General features: G+C 48.2%; 1 protein-coding gene across 1 annotated transcript; it reads right to left on the minus strand.

Annotated features, from left to right (window-relative positions):
- Positions 1-6,975: 6,975 nt before the first annotated feature.
- RND2 (Rho family GTPase 2) lies at positions 6,976-19,059 on the minus strand. Its single transcript, XM_048927126.1, has 5 exons — positions 18,895-19,059; positions 18,726-18,813; positions 10,943-11,052; positions 8,807-8,941; positions 6,976-8,392 (listed from the first exon to the last, which is right to left on the minus strand). The coding sequence occupies exons 1-5, from the start codon at positions 18,994-18,996 to the stop codon at positions 8,144-8,146; spliced, it is 684 nt and encodes a 227-aa protein (XP_048783083.1). The 5' UTR covers positions 18,997-19,059; the 3' UTR covers positions 6,976-8,143.
- Between the last annotated feature and the right edge of the window lie 5,468 nt (positions 19,060-24,527).

Here is a 24,527-nt window from a genome sequence, read left to right on the forward strand (position 1 = left end):
AGCCTGGTGGAGTCTCGGCTCCCTTTCCCAGAAGTAATGGGCTTGATTTTTTAGAAGTTACTTCAGACTATTCTACATGTTCCTTTTCTTGTGCTGCTGAGCACAGCCATACTAAGGTTTTTCTGTGAGGTCAGTGCATTACACTGAGGTTTGTGTGGTGTGTCCTGTGGTTAATACTGCTCTTGGAAGCTGAAAGGGAGGGGGAACGAAAGCTGATTTGTCTGTCTCTTTAGCCAGGCAACCATATGTGCATCTGTTCAAGTGTGTGCTGGCAATACTAATCAAAGTGCTGCTGGCACAGCACTGCTCAACAAGCCCTCCGTTTTCCTGTAGCAGCCAATTATTTTGCTGATTGCCACATAGTCTTCTACAGACCAGTGCCCTCTAAATATTTATTTGACTCTGGCAACCAGTGTGCAGGGGCTGCAGTTTGTCCTGTCTCAGTCCCACAGCAAGTCCAAAAGGCAACTAGTGAAAGAGTGAAGGGAACGCCTAGAGGGATGAGCAAATCTCATGCACGTGCTAACTTCTTTAACCGTATTAGTTCCACAAGTAGAGGATGTGTGAACTCCTTTGTCCTGGCTCCCCGTGGAGACTCCTTAGTGGGACGTAAGTGCTAGCTAGAGGGTGGGAACAGGTTGCACATCACCTTGCCCTTCAGGCAAAAGGAGCCTCATTAGCCTCAGCTCCAATGTCAAAGCCCCGTGCTGGGCTAGCCTGTGTGCTGTCCTCCTGTTCTACATATTAACACACTCAGAAGGAGGAAATTCTTGTCTGCATCTCTCATGTTATCTTTCTTGTCTGACTGCCTCTGTGCCTCTCCCTCCCCCCTTTCTGCAGAAATAAATCAAAGGCCAAGATGTCTTCATGCAGCACAGGCATCACAGCAAGGCTTGGTTTGTGCAGCCTCCCAGGGCCAGTGCCTGGCATGCTGCTGCTTGCCAGAATAAACGAATGTAATTACCTGTGTTAATATTCAGCCCATGAAGTCATCGGCATTTGTATTTATTCATTTATATAAATGAAACAAGCTTCCCAGGGCACTGCTGCCATTGTGTTCCTTCCTCAGATACCCATTTGCCATTTAGCATGCATACACTTCACTTAATTATGATAGGCTAATTGATTAAAGGAAATAACATGATTAATTGACAGTTGTAGATATCACTTGGATTCAGAGTATGCACATAAAAATGACAAGTGATTCACTTGTAATTCAATTTTTACCTCGGAAAAAGGGTTCATTTACTAAATGTGGGGGTTTTGAGTACTTTATTGGAACAGTTCAATGGAAAAACAAAACAACAAAAAAGAAACGGGGAAAGAGCTTCATAAATCAATGAGAGGCACTGAAAATCAAAGCAACAGCACTGACTGAACTACAGTATCTTCTGTGTGCACTTCTCTTGGCCTCTGATGCACACCCTGAACTAGGCAGTTCCTTCTCAACTGATCCGTTAGCTTTGACTGCAAAAGATTTATAGTTCTGGTCAGAGAGAGTTGAGAATACTATCAGATTCTTGCATCAGCTCTTCCCATCCATATACACACCCACATTGCAACCCTGTGCTGCAATGCTCAGGTTGCAGTAGTGCTCAGCAACCTGGAAAAAGGTGTAGGGCAAGAAAGCAGAGCACCAGGACTCCTGCAAGGTGCTAACAAACACCAGGTGATCCTTGAGCCACACAAGCTGTGAGTGAGGCAGGTAAAGTCCTTCCAGGGTGGACTCAACATTTAATGGGACCTGAGAGTTCAGACAGGGCTCTGAGTACTGTTAGGATGCAAGAAACATGAAGCTGTTCTTTCCCCTTCAGTCCCTGAAGCTATGCACTAGATTTGAAGGTCCTTCATGAGGAAATAATGACTCTTGGAAGACATTCATAGAAGATCTCAGAGGACTGGGTCACTGTGTTGAAACTCAAAAGCAGAATTTGGTTACTCTAGTGCCAGATGTTGTTGATCAGCCCTGCTGCAATGTCCAGTACTAAAAATATACAGTGCTTGATGCCCAGAGTTGACCTGAGTATGACCGTGTAGCTGAGTCTGCACAGCCAAAGCCAGGACTAGAAAACATGTTCAAGGAGCTACTTCGGTGGAAGGAGCAGCTAGAGCCACTATATTTCATGTTTTCCGTCTCCCAGAGGATCCATATCTTACTAGGTAAGTGGAACAAAACCCAAGCAAGTTAGAAGTCTTTGTATATAGAATTATATACATTTATTTTTCCATATTCCATTGGGAGCTTCCAGAGCAGCTAGCCATCTCACCTTCCACTCATGCAACCATGGTGACACCAATGCTTCCACTGATTGCATTTGAATCATTTACTGGCTGGATTCTTGTCCCCAGCTCTTCAGTAGCTCGAGGATAATAAACTCTTCTGTGGCTCCAGCTTCTGAATGAATGCTTCTTCAATATGGGGAACAAAACAGCAAATGCACAAACATCTTGGCAGGGGGTGGGATTCAAGCCTATTCTGCACAACCTGTCCTTCTCACCCTAACAGATAACTGGCTGATCCCTGAGCCCTGCTGTTCCCCTGGAGAGCAGCTGGCTTTTTATTTCCCTACTTGGCATCTTCTGGCAGTGGAAAACATTGGCTGTCACAGGTACTGGTTGTGGAAGCCCCTAGCATCAAAAGTGAGTGCGAAGAGTGGGAGCTCCTGCAATTCCCATCTCCTGAGAACTCGAAGAACTGTGGTGATGTGGTACAGAAGAACATGGTTTAGTGGGCATGATAGGGATGAGCTGGAGTTGAACTTTGTGATCTTAGAGGTCTTTTTAAGCCTTAATGATTCTAAGACTCTTCCTGGAGAACTTTCCTACTGCCAGATGGAATAGAAACATTTTATTTCCAAAAGTGATTTTGACATTTCTAACATGAGTATTAAATTGCTACTGGTCAGTTAGAGACTTAAACCCAGCTGGGCTATGGTGGGAAGGTTAAGGTCCAGCTCTAACAGCTGCATGGTAAGCATTCATCTGGCACAAAACTGGAGGAAGCAGAGAGCATCATGAGAGTATCTGATAATCTCACAGATAAATACATGAATAGACACATATGTAGTGTGTAGTCAAATGCTGCTCTGCTCAGTGTACTTAGTAATTATCTCAATGATCAATAATCTATGTCAGAATTCTCTTTGATTTAGCAGTTTCCAGCTACTGTGTAACAACAAGCAGCACCCTATTCCTGGCAGATACCAGCTCCATTCTCACTTGTAAGGCATGAAAAGCAACATTTCCTGAACTTGCAAGCGCTTTGTAAGGATAAATTCATAGTTTTGTGATAGACCACAGGAAACCTGTGACAATACCTGTGATTTGGATGAATACAGGAGGAAGCTGCCTACTTAGCAGGGGAGTTTTGGGTCTCTCCATGTTCCCCTTGCTCCAGGAGCTTCTCTCTTCAGAATAAGAAAAAAGACTTTTCTTCCTGTTTTCATTTTATCTAGGAAGTAGAAAGGGGGCATGCAGATGTGCTTTTCTGGTGATCTTGCCAATAAGAAGCCTGTGCAGGTAATAGGCAGCTTTATCAAAGCTTTGGGATCTCTTTATCCCTAAATAAGCAGAATGCAGCTAGGGTAAAAGAGAAAGATGTTTGGGTAGGCTCCAGCAGCCTGAATAACTTGGTTGTCAGCTGTACTGTGTGATGGGGAAAAGAAAGGCTAGAGGCTCCCTGATGGCTTTGCTTGCTGTGGGCCGAGGACTTAGCACAGCTCTGCCAGGTCCCAGGTGCTGCAGCAACTCTCCCTGACCCGCTTGCTCTCAGCATGCAGGAGTTCCTGTGTTCTGCTGTGGATGTAAATCCACAAAGCCCTGCACAAAAGCAGAGAGAAGAGTCCTCCCTCTGGCACAGAGGCGCAGCTCTGGGAAGCTGCTTGGCAGGCTGTCCATTTTCCCTGGTGACACCAGGGGTGCAGCAAGAATGCTGATTTCTTCATGCTAATTAGCTGGGGCAGCCTGGGCTTAGCGGCTGCAGACAATGGTGTTGTTGTGAATGAGGCCAGTGCGCACAAATGCACTTTTCTCAGCACATGAGATAACTCAGCAGCCTTTGTAAAGCAAGAGTCAAGTGCTCCTCCTGGGCTGGAAGCCTGTTACCAGAACCAAGGGGCTAAGGGGGGACCAGCAGCTTCCTTTCTAGGCTTGGCGTCATTTGGAAGAATTGGAAGGGTTTTTGTTTTTCTTGGTGGTGTTAAGAACCTTTGACTTACCTGTCCATCAGTACCTCTAGGAGCAAGGTAACAGATCTGTCTGTGCTGATTCAGAATGATGTTAATTGGAAGAGACCATTCACCCTGTCCCACCAGGCAGGAGCAGACCATCAGGGTTCAGCTAAAGCAGCCTAAAAGTTCCAATCCTATGTACAGATGTAAAAGAGGATTATTTATGGGGAAAGTACCTATTGACGGATGCCCAAAGGAAAAAAACAGAAAACACATTCATCCTCTTTTTTTCCATCTTCTCCCATACATATATATATAAGAAGTCTCCCTAATTGCTCACAGGCAGGCTGCTGGTTGAGTGAGGAGCAGGGACCCAGTAGCAGCTTTGTTTGGGCTCTTCTGTGTCTGTGGGTCTTCTTTCCTCCTATCTATCTATCTATCTATCTATCTATCTATCTATCTATCTATCTATCTATCTATCTATCTCCTCTCTACTTCTTTTGATTTTGCTTCCTGTTTCAGCATGCTTATTCCTCTTTAGAGATGGAGAGGGAGGGAGAGAGGCTCCTTTGAGAAGTCTGTTTAAATGAACCACTGTGGGAGGCCAACTATTCTTTATAGTCCATCAAGCCTGAGGAGAAGCGACTGCCAGAATATTAAGCTGCGTGCTGAACGGTGACTGCAAAAAGCAGCCCTCTCAGGAGGGGATGAGGACACTCTTGTCCAGAATTTGATCCCACTCTGAAGTCAGAAGCCTAAACTTTCAAAGATGACTTCAAACAGTTGATGTGGGCCGTATAAAGGCATAACAGATGCATGCTTCAGGTTTGCTTAGGCTGTGGTGCAGCATCGACGTTTGAATTTGCATTAGATTTTAGGAAGCTACAAGTGCATTTCCATGTTTAGCTCAGCTCTGGCAAGAGTTGCAGCTGAACTCTGGTCCTGTTCACTCTGGCAGAATGCATACATCTTGGCTGCTTCATGCTTTTTCGTTGTAGTCTTTTTTGTGGGTTTGTGGTTGTTTTTTTGGTTTTTTTTTTTGTTTGTTTGTTTGTTTGTTTTTTGGTCTGTTCTAGAAGCAGCTGGTCACCAATTATTTTCATTCCAATATTATTTTCGTACCACTTGTTTCCAGCTAGTTGGATCTATGCTGAACAGCATAGCAAAAATGATATTTCCCTTCAGTATGGAAATTAAATGAATCCACAAAACAAAAGTTTTCAACAAAAGGTTCTACCATGTTTCTGGAACTCCTTCTATACATAGAATCACAGCATGGTTGGATTAGAAGGGACCTCACAGCCCACCTCAGCCTCAACCCCTACTGTAGGTTGCCTGTTGCCCACCAGATCAGGCTGCAAAAGCAAGCATCAGTATAAATATATTCACAGTTGCTTGCCTTGTGACTTTTGCAGTGCTCCAGAAAGAAGGTGTCTACAGACAGCAGCAGTACTGCAGGAGTTAAGCAGTTCAGGCTCCTGGAAAATGCTCCGTAAACCCCATAAATGCTCTCTTTTCTGATTGCTGCTCTGCTACCACTTGCATTTTCTCTTCCTTGCTGACTCGTGGTGTCAGGCCCTTTGTTGCTGCCTGCTTTTCACCTCTTTAGCCCTGCCTGCTGGCAGGCAGCTCAGCACATCTCCAGTTCACCTGGGGATCCCCTCCTAAATGCCAGTTTGTGTTCAGTCCTGTCCCTGTGAGCCCTGACACCAGCCCTGGGGTGGGATGTGGCTGCTGCCATCAGAGCCTCCAGAGCACCAGGCTGTTTCACAGGCGTGAGGACAGCCCTTGTACCCCACCATGATGCTTCTGGCACCAAGTGGCAGATGCCCCAAGCATGTGGAGATACCTTGGTTATTGTGCCAAGGAAGGTAGATTCAGTGAATGCTGACAACAGTTCCATTCTCCTGGAAACCAGTTCCTTAAAGGTCAGCCATCCAAAATACCTTTGGTTATCTTGATTTCTACATCTGAGCCACTCACAGCAGCAGCATTGGTCACATGCCTGTAAGAAAGGAGCCTGATGATCGAAAATGAGGCTGTAAGGTTTTATCCCCACAGGCTTTAATGTCTCTGCTTTGCCTCACCCATGGATCCAGCTCAGCTACTTTATGATAAATGTTCTTGGAGGCTATTTCAGTTGCCTCAGTCTCCTGAGAGGCATTCGCTGGCATTAATTCTGATGGATTCTTGCAAACTAATGCTGGGACATGTCTTTACACTGCCACAATCCATCCCCAAAGGCCTTCTTTAGCAGCCATAGCCTGGGAAGTGCAGTGCACAGGAAGAAAATGACCTGCAGCAGCAAGTGAAACAGCTGTGGCTGCAGCAAAGTAAACAAAGCCACTGGGCCAAGCTGAGCTCCACACAGCAGCCCAGAAACACTGAGAGCTCCACAGTTTCGTAGGGAGCCACCAGGCAGCTTAGCTGTTCCAGTTTCCTAAGAAGTCTTTGTGATACAGATGAAGCCTGAGCTCTGTACAGGACAGGAGATAAAAAATATTAGGTGAAAGCCATCTTCACTTGAAGCTAGCAATACAGTGAGCATGAGGACATCTCATATCAGCTCAGATTGGTGGATCAGGCACAGACAATCTGCAAGTGCTGCCTATTATTGAATGAGTCAGGATGGAATGAGAGGTTATTCAAGGAAGATGTTTCGACTCCAAAATGAATACATGCAGCTAAGGCCTCTCTGTTTTCTGCTCAAGTGTGCATGAATGTATGTCAGGAGTTAGAGTGAGCCATGAGGACACAAATAGAAACTAGGTGGTAAGGTATTTTGAAAGGATGACTATTAAAAATGAACAGAGTCAAGCACTGTGCTTTTTCCAACAATGTTTATTTCTTTTCTGTAGCTCATCGACACAGCTGGATCTGGCAATGGAACAGACTTTTTCTTCCATAAAGTGTCTACGTGTCATTAGATCAAGGCTAACACTGTTGTTAAAGGCATTTAGAGAGGGTAGCAGCAGAAGCAATGAGAGGTGTCGGCAGCAGGCTGTACCGCCATACAAAATGGGCAGGGAGCACCTTTCTTCCCACTGCTGCAGTGGAGTCAGGGTGCAGAGACACATTTAATCCTTTTTGTGTCTTGTACCAGACAAACACAGCATCGTGGAACACAATCTGCAGTTCAACATGGGTGGAGGAGAGGACATGGAGAGTGATTGCAGTCTGCTTTTCAGGACACTGTGTGCCTGGAGGTGCAGCTGCCTGTGGCAGTGAGCAGCCTGATGAGGATCCAGGCTGGCAGAAGCGAGGCACAAGCTCTTGAGTGACATTTGCTTGCTGAAGGGAACCACAATTTTCAAGATGCATCTATGGGGACAGACCTTGCAGCCAGATCTGCTCTGTTGGTTTTGGAATAGAATTCAAGTATCTGAAGTACCATGAGAAAAGCTACCTATCTATAGTCTCCCAGGAGGTGATCAGCATGGTGCATATCAGGTTATACTTCCTCCCCAGGGTGCTTTCTTGGTGGCTTGCCATCCAGTCCAACCACAGATAGCAAACAGTTCAAATAATGCTTTTCTTCTAAAGGCAGATTGGAAGAGGACTTTCTCCCAGTCATCCTGCTGCTTGCAGTTCCCCCCTCTCCCAGCCTCCAGCCCAGGTCCCACCACCATATGTCACCCAGAGGCTGGGCCATGGGGACAGGAGAATGGCATGCATGCAGCATCACTCTCTCGTGCTTTGTTTCATCCAACCGTAGACCTTCCAGCGACTGAATGCTTCTCTGTCAAGTGGTTCCTTTCTCCCAAGCAATCAGCACCGCAGCAGCTGACCCAGAGATCTTGGCAGTACAGGGTGCCTCCTGCACCCCAGTTTGCAGCTGGGACCTTTGCTCAGCCCTACGGACTAAGAAAGGCTTCAGAAAGGCAAGCTGGCTCCTACAGCCAGCACCATGCCCTGGTCTTGGCCAGTTACTGTACAAAATGGACAACACACATATGTTATTTACAGACTGTTTTTCACATGATGGAACAGCTCTTGGCTCGATCTTTCCTGATCTCCGTGTCATTCAGTAAGTTCGTCCTGCTGGGCATCTGTGATGCCCGCTTCAGTCCCCGTTTGGAGTTGGAGCGCTTCAGGTTCTTGTGTATCCTGTTGACCGAGGCAAGGGTGGTAACATGGAAGACATCCCGCACGCTGTCCTCCGACACCTTGGAGGAGCACTCAGCGTAGGCCACTGCCCCAATCTGCCGTGCCAGAGCACTGCCCTGAGACCCAGAGATTGGGGAAGGAAGGAGGAATGAGGTTAGGACAGAGCAACTGCAGCTGCATCAGAGTCTGCGACCCTGTGCTGGTGACTGCAGCAGCTCCCAGCAGTTCCCAGCCTGTGTCTTTGTCCCCACCCCAGCTATGCCCAACAAGGAGGTGCAGAAACACTCATTCTACTTTAGTCAGTCCAAGTTATTAAGCTGGGCATCTCCACTAGCTTTAGCGAAAGGCTTCCTGGCTGCAAACCAGGAGGTGGTTCAGCAGAGCACTGCCAATGTGCCCAGGGCAGGGGAGAAGAGTGCTGCAAGCTCAGAGTACCTGAGCCAAGATCTGGTCAGCTTCAGACCAAGACCAGTGCTGCTGACCTAACTTATCTGAGGAGGTGCAGGAGGAAAGCAGCTACCAAAACCCACCTGCTCATGTGTCACTGGGATGAGGCGCTGCTTGGAAAGCTCCCGCAGCGTGTTCAGGTCTGTCCGCATGTCCAGCTTGCAGCCCACCAACACGATCTTCGCATTGGGGCAGAACTCCTGAGTCTCCCCTTGCCACTGCAGCGAAGACAAGAGAGAGAAGGTGCACAGCTGTGCCAGAAGCTGTGTGACAATGGACAGCCTACAAAAGGGTCAAGGTTGGAGCTACAAAGCTCAGCTGGGGTTCACCAGAGCTGCTCCCTGGAACCATAACAATACGTTGCCTTTGCCTTGGAAGCCTTCCATGGGAGGATTTTCCAAACTGGAGTCACAGCTGTTTGGAAGCCAATTAGCCCTTCCTTAACAACTGCCACAGGCAATGATAAAAATGGTTGGAGTTCCTCTCAGATTAACTTTTTGCTCACTTCGTCCAGATATACCCTGCAAACGTGCTGCATTCAAGTTGCTGTCGCCTGCAAGACTGAAGGAAGGAAAGAAGGCCAGGTCAAGCATGCACTTTCTTCACTAATAGTACCTTTCAGAGCTTCAAAAAAGCTTCAATATGCAGTGAGGTGTCTGCAATGGTAAGTAAACCCATTGACTGGGGCTGGAGAGACCTGCACAGCCCCAGCAGTGTGCCAGCACCCTGAGCACCCATTTAGTGCTTCTGGAGCAGCAAGCAGATGACAAATAGAGATTCCCACTGGCTGAAGATGTCTCTTGGTACAAGCAGTTCCTGCTGTACTGGCTGACAGTTAGGCATACACCCCAGGCAATTAGAAGGGGAAGAAAACCCAACCCACAGCCCAGTTTCCAGAACCTAGTGGGGAAAGGAAGCGCCAGCAATGACACAAGTTTCATTGAATATCAGAACAAAAACAACTGCAAATTACGAGGAAAAAAAATGGTGTTTTCCAGCTGGAGATATACTCCACTCTGTGTCCTACAGATCCCTTTCCTGCTGCGGAAGTTATCTACCAGGACCCCCTCTGCCACCAGAAACAGCCATAAAAGGAGGATGCTGCAGTTCATTTGGAGCAGAAATCCAAACACCCAAATTTATCCAAAGGATGGAAATCCCTGCCAAGATGGTGCTACTGGGACAGTTTTCTGCACTATGACCCACTTCTCCCATGCCTGACAATATGTGGGGAGCTCAAGGTTTGCAGAACCATCAAGCTTTGTCAGAACTGAGGTGCCATCTTGTGAAAACCCACTTTGTGGAAAATTAAAAGCTGCTTCCATCCTTTTGAGTGGCTCCTTCCTTTCAATTGTACATGCTGTGAAGACAAGCCAGGTAGCAGAAGGGAAGCAATAATAAAGATTTCCTCTGCTGAATTAGCATCTTTGCCTACAGCTTGAATAGAGAATGTCATTCTCCTTACTTGCCTGATATCAGAAGAAGCTAAATCCTATTTCAACTTCATGGTATCTTAGGAATGTGACTTACCTCCGTAGGCTGTAAGCCTGCACCAGAGGAAACAAGGCATCTGCTCAGAGGCACTTAAGAAATGCCATGTGACGCAGGGATTAAAAGTTGCTTTATCAAACAGACACCGCTAACAGCATTGGAAGTATCTGGGCAGCCACGCAGGAAAGATCTTGCAGTGAGCAAAGCAGGCTCACACGAGGAGCAGACAGACACTGATAAAGCCCAACCCCAGCTAATTATTGATGGGCTTGCATCTCATTAAGGTACAAGAGATTTGCTTGTGTTATTACCCTGTTATCATGAGCAGCAGATGCTTCCAATCCCCATGAAAGACTTCTGGCCCCTGAGCTGGGTGCTGGGAGTTGTCTTGGAGTTCAACTAAGCCCTGGACTGAGCTACCTGGAGGGCTTTTGTCCCCTTGCCAAAACACTGGAGCCCCCTGCTGACATGAGAAACACAACAGATGCCTTACATCTCTCCGTTCCCATGTTTGCATGTGTGCAAAAAGGCAGACCAACAGAAGCACTGCATACTGCAGTGAGCTGCATCACTCATGGTACTCCTTGCAGTCAAAGAAATATCTTGCTTTCTGCTAAAGATCAAGGCCAACTGCAGCAGGCAAACTCTAGCCAAGGGAGCTTTTGGCCCTGATGGCAGCAGTAGGGGATGCAGGGCTCCATCCCAGCCCAAACACCCTGGGCACTCACCTTCTTGAGCACACTGTCCAAGGTTTCTGGGCGGCTGATATCAAAGCAGATGAGCACGGCATCTGAGTCCGGGTATGCCAATGGACGAACATTATCATAATAGGCTGAGCCTGCAGAGAGAAAATCAGTCAGCAGAAATTCTCATCCATGGGCTGCTTGACGCCTGTTGGGGCAGGTGAGGAGCCTCAGCTGTCTCTGTAAGTCCATAGTTCCAGCAAGAATTGGGACATGGCCACATGTGAGCATCTAGCAAGCAAGAGGGGTAAACTGTGCTGTTGGGCATGCTGGATATCTACAGGATGGGGAGCTTGGAAAGGTTGCCATGCTTGCATATGAATCCATCACTTGTCATACAGTTGCTGTGCTCCTAACAGTTGGAAGGTGTAGTTGAGAGAAGGCAGGCCATGAGCAGGGCTACTGCTGTGTTTGAATCTTCTCGGTATCTTTTTACAGAGGAGCTTGCTCACAACAATTGTGAGAATTTAAGATAGGTAAAAAAAAGAACTTTCTGCTCTGGATTTATGCTGGGAAAAGTCAGATTCTTTTTGTTTGCTTGTGCATAAAAGATGTGCAAGGATTTGGTGAACAAGTTCTGAATTGGAGGAAATGATGCGGCATTCTGCAGGATTTCCCAGGGAGTAGAATATAGCCTGGGTGAAATCCTGCACAGCTCTGCCATGTACACATATCCATGTCTGTATGTGCAACCCCTCAGTGTGAATTTCAGATGTTAAAGCCATCATCCCATAATGTTTTTGTTTGAAGTGTATTCTGTATGAAACGCCCCACTAAGCAGTAATGGAACAATCAGTTTGTTGCTGCTTAAAAAACATTTGTTTCAGTTTTGTATTTGGCTTCACAATGGCTTAAACTTCCTGGAGGGGTGAGAAGCAGCTGTTTATGTATGAAAAAGGGAAGCAGAGATGCCATCCATTGTTCGGTCTGCCTCCTTGGAAGCAGGATGCAGGCACAGGGGATGCTCCACACCACTCACGAAGCAGGCATGCCAGCACCCCATGTGCCTTTGGGTTCGCAGCAAAGCCAGCTCCAGGGACATTCTGCTGCTGCAGTCCCCACAGACACGAGTGAGAAAAAATACAGCACAGTTTTTTGTCCCTGTAAAGTCAGTGGAATGAGAAACAGCTGGCATCCAGCATGGCAGAAACAGACTGTGACCTCTGCAGAGTCCAGCCCTCTTTGTAGAGGGAAAGTCATGCTTTGTGCGTGGAGTCAGTGCCTGGGGTGCCTGGACCAGCGTGGGGACAGGGGATGCAGGCTGGGGCACAGCAAACCCTGGAGATCTCTGACCCTGCTTCAAGCTAAGAATGCTTCATCTTCTGTTGGACAGAGCTGGCCCCATGAGCAGTCCCATCTTAAGAGTGACTCAGTGCTTTTGTTGGCAGCACCCAGCTCTGCAGCACCAAGCTGCCCTTCAGACCAAGCTTACATTCTCATTCCAGATGCAGGTTTGCCTAAAGGGATTCAAGACTCAGCACTGATCTGCATGCTCAGATGTGTCAGACCCTTTATCAGAACTGTGCCCTTCCCATGCACAGCTGCCCCAGGTAGGTGGGAGGGAAGCACTTCCATGCACATCCTCTCCCAGTTGCTCCTCCACTTCACATAAACACTGCAGATAAATCTGACCTCCTCCCAGCCCGGGAATGCTCCTTTTGTAGAGATTGGTTTTGGCTCCTTTCAGCTCAGACACTGCTACAGCAAGCTGTATCGTAGCAACCTGCTGCTTTCTCCAGCACGTCACAGACTGCACTGGCAGAGCACACAGTGCAGCAGAGTGCAGCCAGCACGGTTGGTCACCACCCATCCCACAAACCCCTAGCCTGGTGTCAGGACAGAGTTGGGCAGCTGCTGAGATGGCAAAAGGAAGGGAAGGATTATCTGCCCCAGGTCAAGAGCATCATTTTGTTAATGAGATCAAAATTGCCTCTGTATGCTCTAACTTTCTGCTCCTAGCTCCAAGGGACAGGAATGGTCCCAACCCCATCGGTAGCTCTGCTCACTGACAGCTGATCAACACCAATGTCTTCCTGAAGTTCCTTCCCCAGTCTAAGAGACCAACAGTCAGAGTGCCCAGCAGTGCTGTGCGCCAGACTTACATCATCCCCAGCTTTCTCTCTGATGAATCAGGATATTCTCTTTGGTTGATCATTCTAATTTTTGAATCTGTTATTTTTTGATGGGGACAAAACACAAACATCCCAATTCCCTCAGCTCCAGATCTCTGGATTTGTGGGTTCTGAGTGCTCAGTACCTTTCAGCCATTCCTGCAAGGCACCCTAGAGCCCCACACACTGGCACCTCCAAGCACACATGCACTTAAGACTTGCACTACTGTAGATCCAGCCTTCCTGTTCTGCGTGAATTGTTCTCGAACTTGGCACTCAGGTCTGCAAGAAACAGGACCTAGTACATTTGTTTGTGATTGAAGAGAGAAAACTGGAGCAAGCCAAATGCCAAAAACAAAAATAAAATCCACATTGTTGTTATCTGAAATTCAGAGGTTGGTACAGCAGCCTGGCACTGGGACAGTGATGCTGCTCTCAGGCAGAGGATCAAGCTCTGGCCCAAACTCCTGACCCATCACCACATGCTTTCCCCACGGCAGTGCTCCAGGCGTGTTAGTACTTCATAGAGTGACAGTGAATGTGATGGCTTTTGTGATTAGTAGCTCCTCTGCTAGGACAGGCGATCATGAAAGTGTTAATAATATATTTTATTTATATCAGGCCTTTAAGACTGAAAAAAAGGTGCAGGAAGCTGTCACCATCGATGGGGACAGCAATGGACAGAGGGCATGGTAGGCTCCCCTACCCTGGTGCAAGCAACACATCTGCACGAGAAAGGGCCTGTCCCATTGAACAGTTCAGCTACTGTCTCCTCACTGGAGCAAAGCAGAAAAACGCCGGATTGAAAACCTGATGTGAATGGGAGAGACAGAAGTGACAGCTGTCCTGGACACCCTGGGCAAGGAAAGAGCCCAGTCCCCATGATGAGCCCACAAAAATCTCAGCTGCTTCTCCAAGACAGCAAGGATGTCTCTGAATGGACATGATCAAGATGAAGGGAATGGTGTTTGCAGGGGCTGAGGTGGCATCCTGGGCTCCTCTCGCCAGTGACAGGGAGGCAGCTCTCTGAAGAAGCCCCTAATAGCAACCCTAGGGTAACATCACTGAGCCCTTGAGGCGGGAGCACAGCCTTAGTGCCTGGTGGGGCTCTACTCAAGGGTGCTAACAATCACACCCATGGCAGCTGACAAGGGAGGCAAACAGGAACCAGAAGTCCCTTCCAGGCACTTTTGCCACATCACAAGGGCAGTTGGCATTGCCTCAACCTGTTTGTCATCATTTTATTGGGTGTAAAAAGGACTAGGAGTGGCAACCAATTCCCACAGACCTCTGACTTTGAGGAACATATCTGTGGGTTGAGTGAGCACAAATTATCTTTATGCAATGCTACACATTTCCAGTTTGCTGTGCACAAGCAGCAGCTTTCTCCTTGGCTGCTTGCCCACCAGACAAGGTTTCTCCCCACAGGGAAAACTGGATCTGCACGCCCATGAAGTTTAATTGCATACTGGTCTAATACATAGGATCTAGGGCAAGAGGAAAGCTGTACCCAGGTCTCTTCTGTAGAGCTAGTGGCATGGCACCAACCAGCTCCTCTGGACATCTTCCTGCCACAAAGTACTGCAGGACAACCCTGAGGCACAGTGAGGGGCACCTAGGTGCCAGGTGGGCAGAAAGGCAAAGCCATCATGCTCAGAGGATGGGGTGAGAGTCCCCTCCTACAGGGATTTTCAGCAGTTGCATTACATGATTGCCTGGCTAAGGAGCTGCTGCTTGATGGGTGTCTGGGGCACAAGGGACACCCCCAAGACATACAGGGAGAGCAGCGGCTTCTGTACCATGCAGCACCTACATCATGCCCAGTCTGACATATCCCAGGGATTCTGGTGTCCCATCCACTCCTCTCACATCATGTCAGGTCTCTCCAGACCCAATCTCCACCCAGTCCAGGATATGCATTTCTGCAGCAGATCTTTCAACTTCTGTCTGACTGGTTCCTGACCTGCCTAAGAATGTGACCCAGCTGCACATATTTTCAGGCTTAACTATGTCTTTGTGCTGAGGCAGAAGACAAGTATGCCAGTTCGAGGCTCCCAGCCTCAACAGGGAGCATGGGAGGCGCTATTTTGGTATGGAAAGGGTAGCTCCACATTCTTCTCTGCTTCAAAGCACATGGGAAGAGGCAGCCATTGCAATCCCAGAGCTGCGTGCTGGGAATCCCCAGCCCCAGCATCAATGGAGATGCCATTGCTAAACTCAGCCCCTTTCAGCTCCCTAATCTCATCAACATTCCTGGGTAGTTCCCCTAATGAAGAGACTGTTATCAGAGCCTGTTGGTTCCCACACAGCCATACTGTTTGCTGAGCACAGTCAAAGAGGGAGGCAGGAAGGGATTTGCACTTTACAATGTTATTCTTGTTTTGAAAGCGAATCTGCTTATCAGACACAAGTCCCTGCAAAAGGCTGGCAGCCACACAACTCCCCTGCTGCGAGCTGCAGTGCAGAGCAGACAGCAGTGCAGAGCCAAGGACCAGCTTGGGTTCTGTGCGGGCAGAAAAGTCCTCTCCAGCAACTTTGGAAGATGGCAATGAGCACACACACGGTGCAGTGCCATTCCTGGGCATTCCCGTAAGCCACAAGTACAGACATCCCATAGCCAGCAGCTCTGCTCTACACCAGGGAAACAAAAGGTAGACCAGCTCACAAGGGGAATTAACCTGCTGCATTACTGAGAAGCCAGATTGCCCATTATGACTACATACCCTTCCCACCATTAAAGCACGGGAATCCAACTCGTCTGCACTGTGTAAAGCATGATGAATGGTCACAACATCAGCCAGCAGGCTGTACAGAATGGAAACTCTTTCATGTGGGTGCCATGCAGCAGCACTGGTTGTCCAGGAGGCATCCAGCCCTTTGGGAGCAGCCCCGACCAGCCAGCAGGCATTCCATCAGGCTGGTGTTTCCCCACACCGCTGCCCTGCAGAGAAGTTGTTTCTGTGCCAAGGACATTTGACCAAAGGGGGAACTGGCCAAAATGAGAATAGAAAGAGCAGCAAACAGGACATCCTCCACTAAGGAGCAGAGCACAGCAGCTGCCCCATCTCCTCTGCACCTTGCTCTCACACACAAAGATATCAAATGTTTTTTAATGGAGACTTTAGGAAATAGCACATAGTGGAAATGGAAGGATGGGACATTCCTATTGCACTGTAAAATGGCACCTGGAGCAATTTCAGCTTTGCTCTGTGCATGGAGGTGGGACTGAGTTAAATAGAGACAAATCCAAAATGCAGGCAGTACTGAGGGACCAGGCTCATACATGGCTCCCTTTTTTCCTTAACAGGCATCTGGATCAAAGGCATTTCAGTGAGCACAGAGGGCCTGTATTTGCCCTGTCTGAAGGACTCAGTACTGCTAAGCCTCCAGCTGTCTTTCAGCCTTGGAAAAACTAATCAAAGGTTACAAGATACTTAAAGGAAATCCAAGGTCCCAATACAGAGTGGAAGCAATTCAGCTCCCCATCATCCCTGCCCACAGTATGGCAGTGTTTCTCTAACTACATTTACTGCCTGCCCACTATCTGCTAATACCAGAGGAGGGGCCAATTCACACCTAAAGGCTGTATTTCCCAAGTTCCCCACAGCAGCTAGTGCTACATATCCAGGGAGCAGACAACACCCCAACATGGGCAGGGATTACTGAGAAGAGCTAGCAGCAACCAGGCAGGCTGGGATCCCTGCAGCAGGTTTTCCAGGGCAGCTGCCCTTCACTGGTGCCCATAGAAGGATGATGCTATGAGCATCTGTGGAGGCACTCACCACTCTCACAGCTGACTTCAGTCCCTGTCCAGGTTTGTCTGCTGATTTTTGGAGACCTTCAGCTTCAATCACTTAACTAAGAGATGGAAAACATTTAAGACATAAAAGAGGGAAGCAGATTTCCAGCATCTCCCTTCCTGCTCCTGCTAGGATAAGTTCAACACTAACAAGTCCCTGCCCACAAAGCTGCTTAAAAGAGGTGGCAGGTAATGCAGAGACAAGGGGAAGTGCACGCAGCACCTGTCATATGCAATAGGAGGGCAATCAGGCACTCAACCCCTTCAGCTCAGTTAGTTCCATTTGCTATTGCGCAAAACTTTCTACCAAAAGCTGTTCACAAGTGTCTCTGAAGTGGAAATACAGCAGCAGCTTGCAGTCTGTAGCTCAAAATGTCAGTTTGATTACTAGAAAAAATTGCTACGTATTGCTTTGCAGGACTGTTTACTGACATACAGCTTTTGGGTATTTCAAATGAAAGCTGCAAAAGGAGGCAATTTATCTGGAAAACTATCCACTGAACTCTACAATGAAGTTCTTAAAAAGGGAGAAAAAAAATCAAAGTCCATTTCCTCTTGGCTGTAAAGATAAGCACTAGACAGACTCATATCTTTTGTTGAAAATGATAAAAATGAATGTATGACAACATCAGATGCAGGTACCAGGTGCATATACACAGATTTAAAGCCATTTTATCATGTTATTTTCCTTTAACATTTGTAAGATCAAAGCCAAATATTCCAGAGAGTTCCTAAAAAAAGCCCCACACAGTGCACTAAGCGTGCTTTCACACACTCCAAAGGTGAAGTTTTTCTCATCAAATGCAGACACTCAGAGCAAAGCTGCTGAGCATCAAACAAAAACAACACAACCAGTCCTTTCCAATCAGCTGCAGAAGTTCTCAGTTTGGAAACCCCCGAGGCTCACAACTCAGCAGGCAAAAGACCCTGTTTGTTTCAGGACATAAAAATTTTCAAAAGCAAAGTCTGCCAGGTTGGGAAGCCTCCAGTAGAAGCTCAGTAAACATTTTACAACTTAAAGGTCGTCCAAAAATCGGTAAAGTCACTGCTCAAAATAGAGCTCTGCTGATCCTACAGCTGTAATCTGATGGATGTAAAATTATAGTGAGGAATTTGAGTGCACAAGACCTAAAACTTTCTAATGTTTTAATTTATTTTTACTCTTGAGCACTGAGTCAAAAAATTATGGGGAAAGACCATCAGCAAGTCCATTACGTATGTACACCACCAGAGCCCAGCATTCAGTTCTGCTATGAATACGCAGCAGTCCAAAAAGGTTGTCAGAGGTAAATTAAAGGATGCACATAACCTTTGCTAAATGCCAATATTTTTATTAGCTCTGCATCAAGCAGTTCACTTACAGCTCATGCCTTCCCAGAGAGGCAGCATGAAGTTTGAAAAGGGTTCTGGAGGGCTGAGATGTGCCCAGGGTTCCCTGCAGCATCACAAGAATGCAGATGAAAAGACAAAACCAAACCAAAACATAAAAAAAAAAAAAACAACTGAAGCAGCCCAGAAACTCTCCTGGAGTGAGTGATGAAAGGACAGCATATTCCCACAGCACATTCCTCTCCAAGGTGAGGTCTCCCATCTCGGCTTGCTTCCCCATTCCTTCCCAGCCTCATCTCAAGCCCCAGAACTGGTTTTGTTGGTGCTCTGCTGCATCTCATACGTGGTCAAGGCTGAGATGCACCGACATGCAGTCAGCACCAAAACGATGTGCAGAGCCCCAAGGCCGGGGGAGAGAAAGCCGCAAAATCCAGCGCAAAGATACCGAGAAGGGATTTCAGCGTTTGATGCCCGCTGCGGATCCCATGGAGGCCGCATCGAGACCCACCGCGTCCCTCCCCGAGCCCACCTGAGGTGTCCCACATGTTGAGCTCAGTGCGCTGCTTGTCGATCTCGAAGCTGGCCGTGTAGTTCTCGAAAACGGTGGGCACGTAGCTCTGGGTAGGGAGAAGGGAGGTGAGCCGAGCCGAGCCGAGCCGCGCCGCGCCTCCGGCCGCCCCCCGCCGCCCCCCGCACACCTCCGGGTAGCAGTCCTTGGCGAAGACGTGGAGCAGTGCCGTCTTGCCGCACTGCGTGTCCCCCACCACCACGATCTTGCAACGAGCCAGGTGTCCCTCCATGGTGCGGGGCCGCGCCGGCAGCGCCGCCGCTCTACCGGGACCAGCGCTCGCAATGGCCGCGCCCCTGGCCCTGACGGCACCAACCGGAGCTGGAGCTGGGCAGGGCCACCCGGCCATCTCCGCCCCCGGCCGCCTCCCGGCTTCGGGAACGGTTGCCCGCCCCTCGCCAGGCTGCCTTCGTCCGTTGATCCCCGCGATGCAGCGCAGGAAGAGGCTCTGGCGTTACCGAGAAGCCCACTTCAGGCTCCGTCACCTCTTTCTTCTGATCCAGACTCCTGCTGCTGCACATCCTGTCCGTCTGTCCCCCCACCACTCCCTCTAGCTTTCAGCAACAATAAAAATGTGTGGTTTTTTTCCTACCCGTAAAATCTGGCAGGCAAAGGGGGCCCAATCCATGCCCCAGCTGGTGCTGAACATCGCAGATGTCAAAGATCACACTGCCAAGGAGGTGAAGGTAGGGCATCACTTCAGGCCAGGTGGGTGAGGAGCAAGAACGGCCAGCGGTTTATCATGCCTCTTGCAGCAACAGTGTCCAGCTTCCCACCTGGGCCTTCTAGCTCTGGCACCAGTAAAGAACTGTGACTTTTTCCTGTGCAGAATATCAGCAAAAATGGGAGCACACAGCATTTTAGCTGGCTCTGCACAAGTCTTAAAAATCACGTCTGTCTGATGCACACAGCCATGTTACGTGGGCAGAGACAGGAAGCTTGTCATCTGCCCAAGAGCACTGGCTGCACAGCAGCAACCAGTTCTGTGTTCCATTATCTCCCTGGTTATGAACAATGCAAATTGCAGGCAGTGTTTTTAATTAGCAAAATCATGAAAAAGGAAAGGTTCCTTTCCTGCTGATACATGCCATCCTGCAGGAAGATTTACCATAAGTGCAAATCTTCATTTGTCAGAGACAAACCATCTGTCACAAAATATGGTAAAAATAGAGACAACGAAGACAAAGCAAGTCTGGGGAAGTGGAAATTAAAATATTTTGGCAGGAAAAGCAGATTTATTAATGGACTGATGCAGCAGTTTGTTTTTGAGGAAATTGCAGCCATTTCTCATATAAATATCAGTGCTGTGCGTGGGGATGAGCACAGCCCAGAGGCACAGAGTGAGGTGCACTGCCACACCAGCACCCAGCGCTCATGAGCACTACTCTGCACTCTGCTGTTCCTCAGTAGGAATATATCTCAGTAGGAATTCATCTTTTTGCTTCCAAGAGTTTATTGGGATCCTGCATTGGATGAAGAAAATCTTCCTCTGCATTGAATACTTGAGACTTTGCAACTCAGCACAACTGCATTTGCCTTCCTCTGCGGAGGGCGTGCAGCTGAGGGCACCTTTTGCTCTGAGCCACATGGGGCAGTGTCACTGCTGTCCCATTTGGTGCAACTGCACCTTTTGGCAAGCAACACTTGCAAAATATATAATAGGCACTTTTCAGAGTGGGCTACAGGGAGAGATGCGCTGTGACTGTCACCACTGCTGGGGAGGCAGCAGATGGCTCCAGCACATTTGTTCCTGAAAATGCTCTTCCAGTGGCTGCGTTCTGTCTTGCCTATCCATGCTCTCCTTGTTTCACACCATGACACTTTCTGTATTTTGATGGTATGTGTTGTTACTTTATACACATCTTTCCTGTGCCATTTGTCTCAGCCTGCAACATCTTATTTCCGCTGTGGAATTTTCCCTAGTGAGACTCTAAACGGGAGCAGAAAGAAGGGACTTTAATTTTTCATCAGCTCTATTTTTGAGTAGTTTTCTTTGTTTGGTTTGGTTTGGTTTGGTTTGGTTTGGTTTGGTTTTTTTGTCTTGACAAACATGTCATGTTTTTTTGACTTGACACAAAACTTGCCAGGCAAAACTGCCGAATATCTCTCGCTGTTGACAGTCAGCAGCTAAACCAGTCAGTCCAGAATGGTGGTGTGTCATACGACAGTTTCTCCTGGAAGTTGAAGAGGTGGAGAAGCACAGAGTTTGAACACACAGAGCAAAAGACACAAATCAACAGCAATTAGAAAGGTTAAGAGAAAGGGGGAAAAAATGCCAACCAAAGCTCTTTCATGTGTCCAGTCTGTTTATATTCCTAACTAGAATAATGCTAATCTGAGTCACTGTTGGCATTAATGGTGAGCGATTTAATTTATCTCAGCAAGCCAGAACTCATTATAGCAGTTCATAAATGCTATCAGATGAAAGCAGCATCCTTCAGCAACCTCAGGGATTAAAGCAAGAAGGCATTCAACCAACAAGGCTTCTGTTGGAAAGACTGCAGTTGGAGCACGTGTGCTATAGTTGGAGGAGACGTAATGCCTCGATGACTGCTGCAAATTTCCCTGTATTGAGGGGTTGACTGGGGCTCCCTTCACACTCTTGTGGAAGTGAGCAGCCTGGTTCCCAGCACACTGGCCAAATAATGGTACACTGGTGGGAACACAGCATGTGGATGCACTACACCTGTAATTTTAACGCTGTAAATGTTGGTATTGATACAGCTGCAAGGTTGAAGTATGGAAGGATCCCCATGCTGCTGGCTGTCTGCAGGGCCCACAGCAGAGGACACAGCGGGGTGTTTCTCTGTGCACTCATGGGAAGGCACCTTGTATGGAGTTGGTGCTTCTCCAGCCTCTGCAGTGTGTGGAGCAGACACAGCTCGGTGCAGGAAGCAATACCGCTGTGCTGTGAGCATTCTCTCAGCCTGCTGTCACTCTGCAGATTGAAGTGATATTCACCCAGCCTTGGTTAGTGCTTGACAATTGCCTCCATTGACTCTGTGATCAAAACAGCAGGATGGGGGTGGTGGCTGTGAGTGGCAGGTTTGTCTTGGGGGGTGGACAGAAATAGTGGAATAGATCTATTCCACCTGCTGTGCCGCTGTCACATCTCCATGTCCCTGGGATGAAGGTGTGAATGCAATCCAGCAGGCACAGCACTGCCAACAAGAACAATGAGGCTAAGAGATCTCATCTGTGGCTGCTGTTTTGTGCATCCCAATGCACAGCAGGCACCAGTGAAAGGAAGGCAGAACAGAGGCAGGAGGAGCCTCTGGTTGTCCCTACACACTCAGATAAATGCATAGTGTCAGCAGTTCCAGGATGGCAAAACATACAGTTCAGAAGATGTCATCTTGGGTTCCAGAATCCTATTGGGTCTGCTTGCAGCCTCCAGCTCCTTCCCAGACCAGGGGATGTGGAGAAACATGGGGAGATGATATGCACTGGTCAGGATCCTGGCAGAAACAGAAAACCTCTGCTCTAAGCTCTTCGCCTATGGCTGGGCTTGGAGATTATATCCATGGGGTCTGCTTGCATTATCTCCTGTGTGGATCCTGCATCTGTGAGAGCAAAGGAGATGGATTTTTAGAGCCCTGTGTGAAAAAAAAGGGAGGTAGAACAAAGAGGCATTCCTGCCCTTCTCACCTGCGGCCAGGGGCGAGGGGAGGCAGGGGGAGGCTGTTGGAAAGTTCAGGCTGATGTGCAGGACTACTGAAACACTCATCATTTGGCAGGAATGTGAAGGGGAACAGCTTCCTACGTGCCCAGTGCCTGTCTCCAGCTGTAAACTGCAAATCAGTGCCATACAGAAGCACCTGTATTTGAAGAGCTTGCTGAAAAAAAAATAAAAAAAATAAAAAAAAAATGGAGGAGGGAACACCAATTCTACCAGGAAAAATTGCTAATTCCAGCTTATGCATCCCTTCAGCAAACCATACAAGTATCCTATCCCATGCCAGCCAGTGCCACGCCATGCTTGGACCACAACTCTGCAAGTGCAGAGCTTTACAGACAGCTCCTGCAAACAGAACAGTGAATGCCCAGAGCTCCCCGACTGCATTTGCAGCTTACATTACACGCAGTGTTTAGGCTACTGCAGCTGAACACAAAAATAGCTAAGATTTGCAGAGAAAACATGATTGAACCAATCTGATAAAAGAAAGATTGACTCAGAAGCACTGAAGAGACAAAGGCAGCAAAGCCCACACCAAGCAGATGCGCCCTTATGCAAAAATGTCTTTATCTGCTTTACAACTGCACACAACTTAGCAGAAGAGGATCCTATCTCCCAAACCCCACTGACTTCATCCAGCACTGAGTTTCTTGGAAGCTTCCCCTTATCTCATGCACCTCTGTAGGTCCATAAGAGCTTTCTCCTGGACAGTGTTTTTCATCCACTATGGGTGTCCTGACAACAGCAAAAATAAATTACTGGGAGGACATGGTATGAAAGCTTCTGAGAAGAACACAGCAAGAACAGTAAGAAGCAGGATTGTGCTTTGATCCCTCCTTCCTCACTTTGAGCACAAGAGATGCTCAGCCATTACAAAGTCACATCTGTATTCCTCAGAGCCAAGAAATAGCAAACAAGAATGTAAATGTCCAAGCTGCTCTGAGGTCCTGGTGTGCAAACAGGCCACAAGCTTCTTCCTTGCTGTCACTGCAGCCATCCAAACACCTGTAAATATGCCATACAGCAGAACCAGATGATTTGCAGCCTGCTCCAGACCTGATCGTTTTCCTGCCTTTGTGCTCTGCTTCCTGAGGAGCCCCATCCTGCTGCCCCCCGGCCATATCCATGCAGAACTGCTGCTGGCTTTTGTCAGCAGCTGCCTGAGGAGCTGGATGGCTGTTACAAACAAAGCGCCTGGAACTGCTGGGGTTTATTCATCTGCCATCAGGCCAAAACCTTACATCAAATGCTGTCAGCAAGGTCGGGAGTGCCCTGCTCAAAGCAGGCCTTGTGCTTGACTTTGCTTGGCTAGCAAATTCCAGATGGTGCTGGAGCAACACAGAAACTTCTAACGTGCGTGTTTCTGTCATCCTTGAGATGGATTTTGTTTTCCTCTTTTTGGGGTAGATGTTTCTCTTTGTCAGCAGCTGCTTGACTTGCAGGTCTGAACCTTTACCCTTGAGCTGCAGTGTTGGGAGCATGAGGATGTTCTTCCCTGACTATTGTGGAGAGGCTCTGACTGTGCACAGCACAATCCTGCACTGCAGCAGCAAGCTGGGGAGCTGGGCAAGGATCTGAACAGCATTTCACAGAATTGGTTGCTGCCTGCTGACAGATGCTCCATGAGCAGGAGGAGGGGTCAGATAGATGGATCCATCCATGCATGCAGTCGCATTTATTTGTCTGCAGTTAGGGACTGGAGGAGGACTCCTCCCTCTTGTCTGGGAGGCAGCCCGTTCCTCCTGCACAACTCTCGAAGCCATTTCAGGGCTATGAGTAGAGAGCTGTTTACAGAACCATCCTGGAAGTGACCTCGGTTATTTATGTTAAATTGTAGCAGTACTCATCGAGGCCACTACCCACCAAAGCAGCCATTCCATACGTGGCTCCAGAAAGTCACACTTAGTTTGCTTGAGAGGAAACGTTTAGCAAAAAGGAAGGGAAAAATAAGGTCGAGGCAGAGGAGGCAGGCAGGGAGCTGAGCTGCGGCTGCCGCAGCTCGAGGACGCAATTAGGATTTAATCTCCGCAACGCAGCGGCTGTACGGGCGTGGCTGGGACTTTGCAGCCGACCCCGCGCGCCACACC

This window comes from Lagopus muta, chromosome 25 (assembly GCF_023343835.1).
Source record: "Lagopus muta isolate bLagMut1 chromosome 25, bLagMut1 primary, whole genome shotgun sequence".
NCBI lineage: Eukaryota > Metazoa > Chordata > Aves > Galliformes > Phasianidae > Lagopus > Lagopus muta.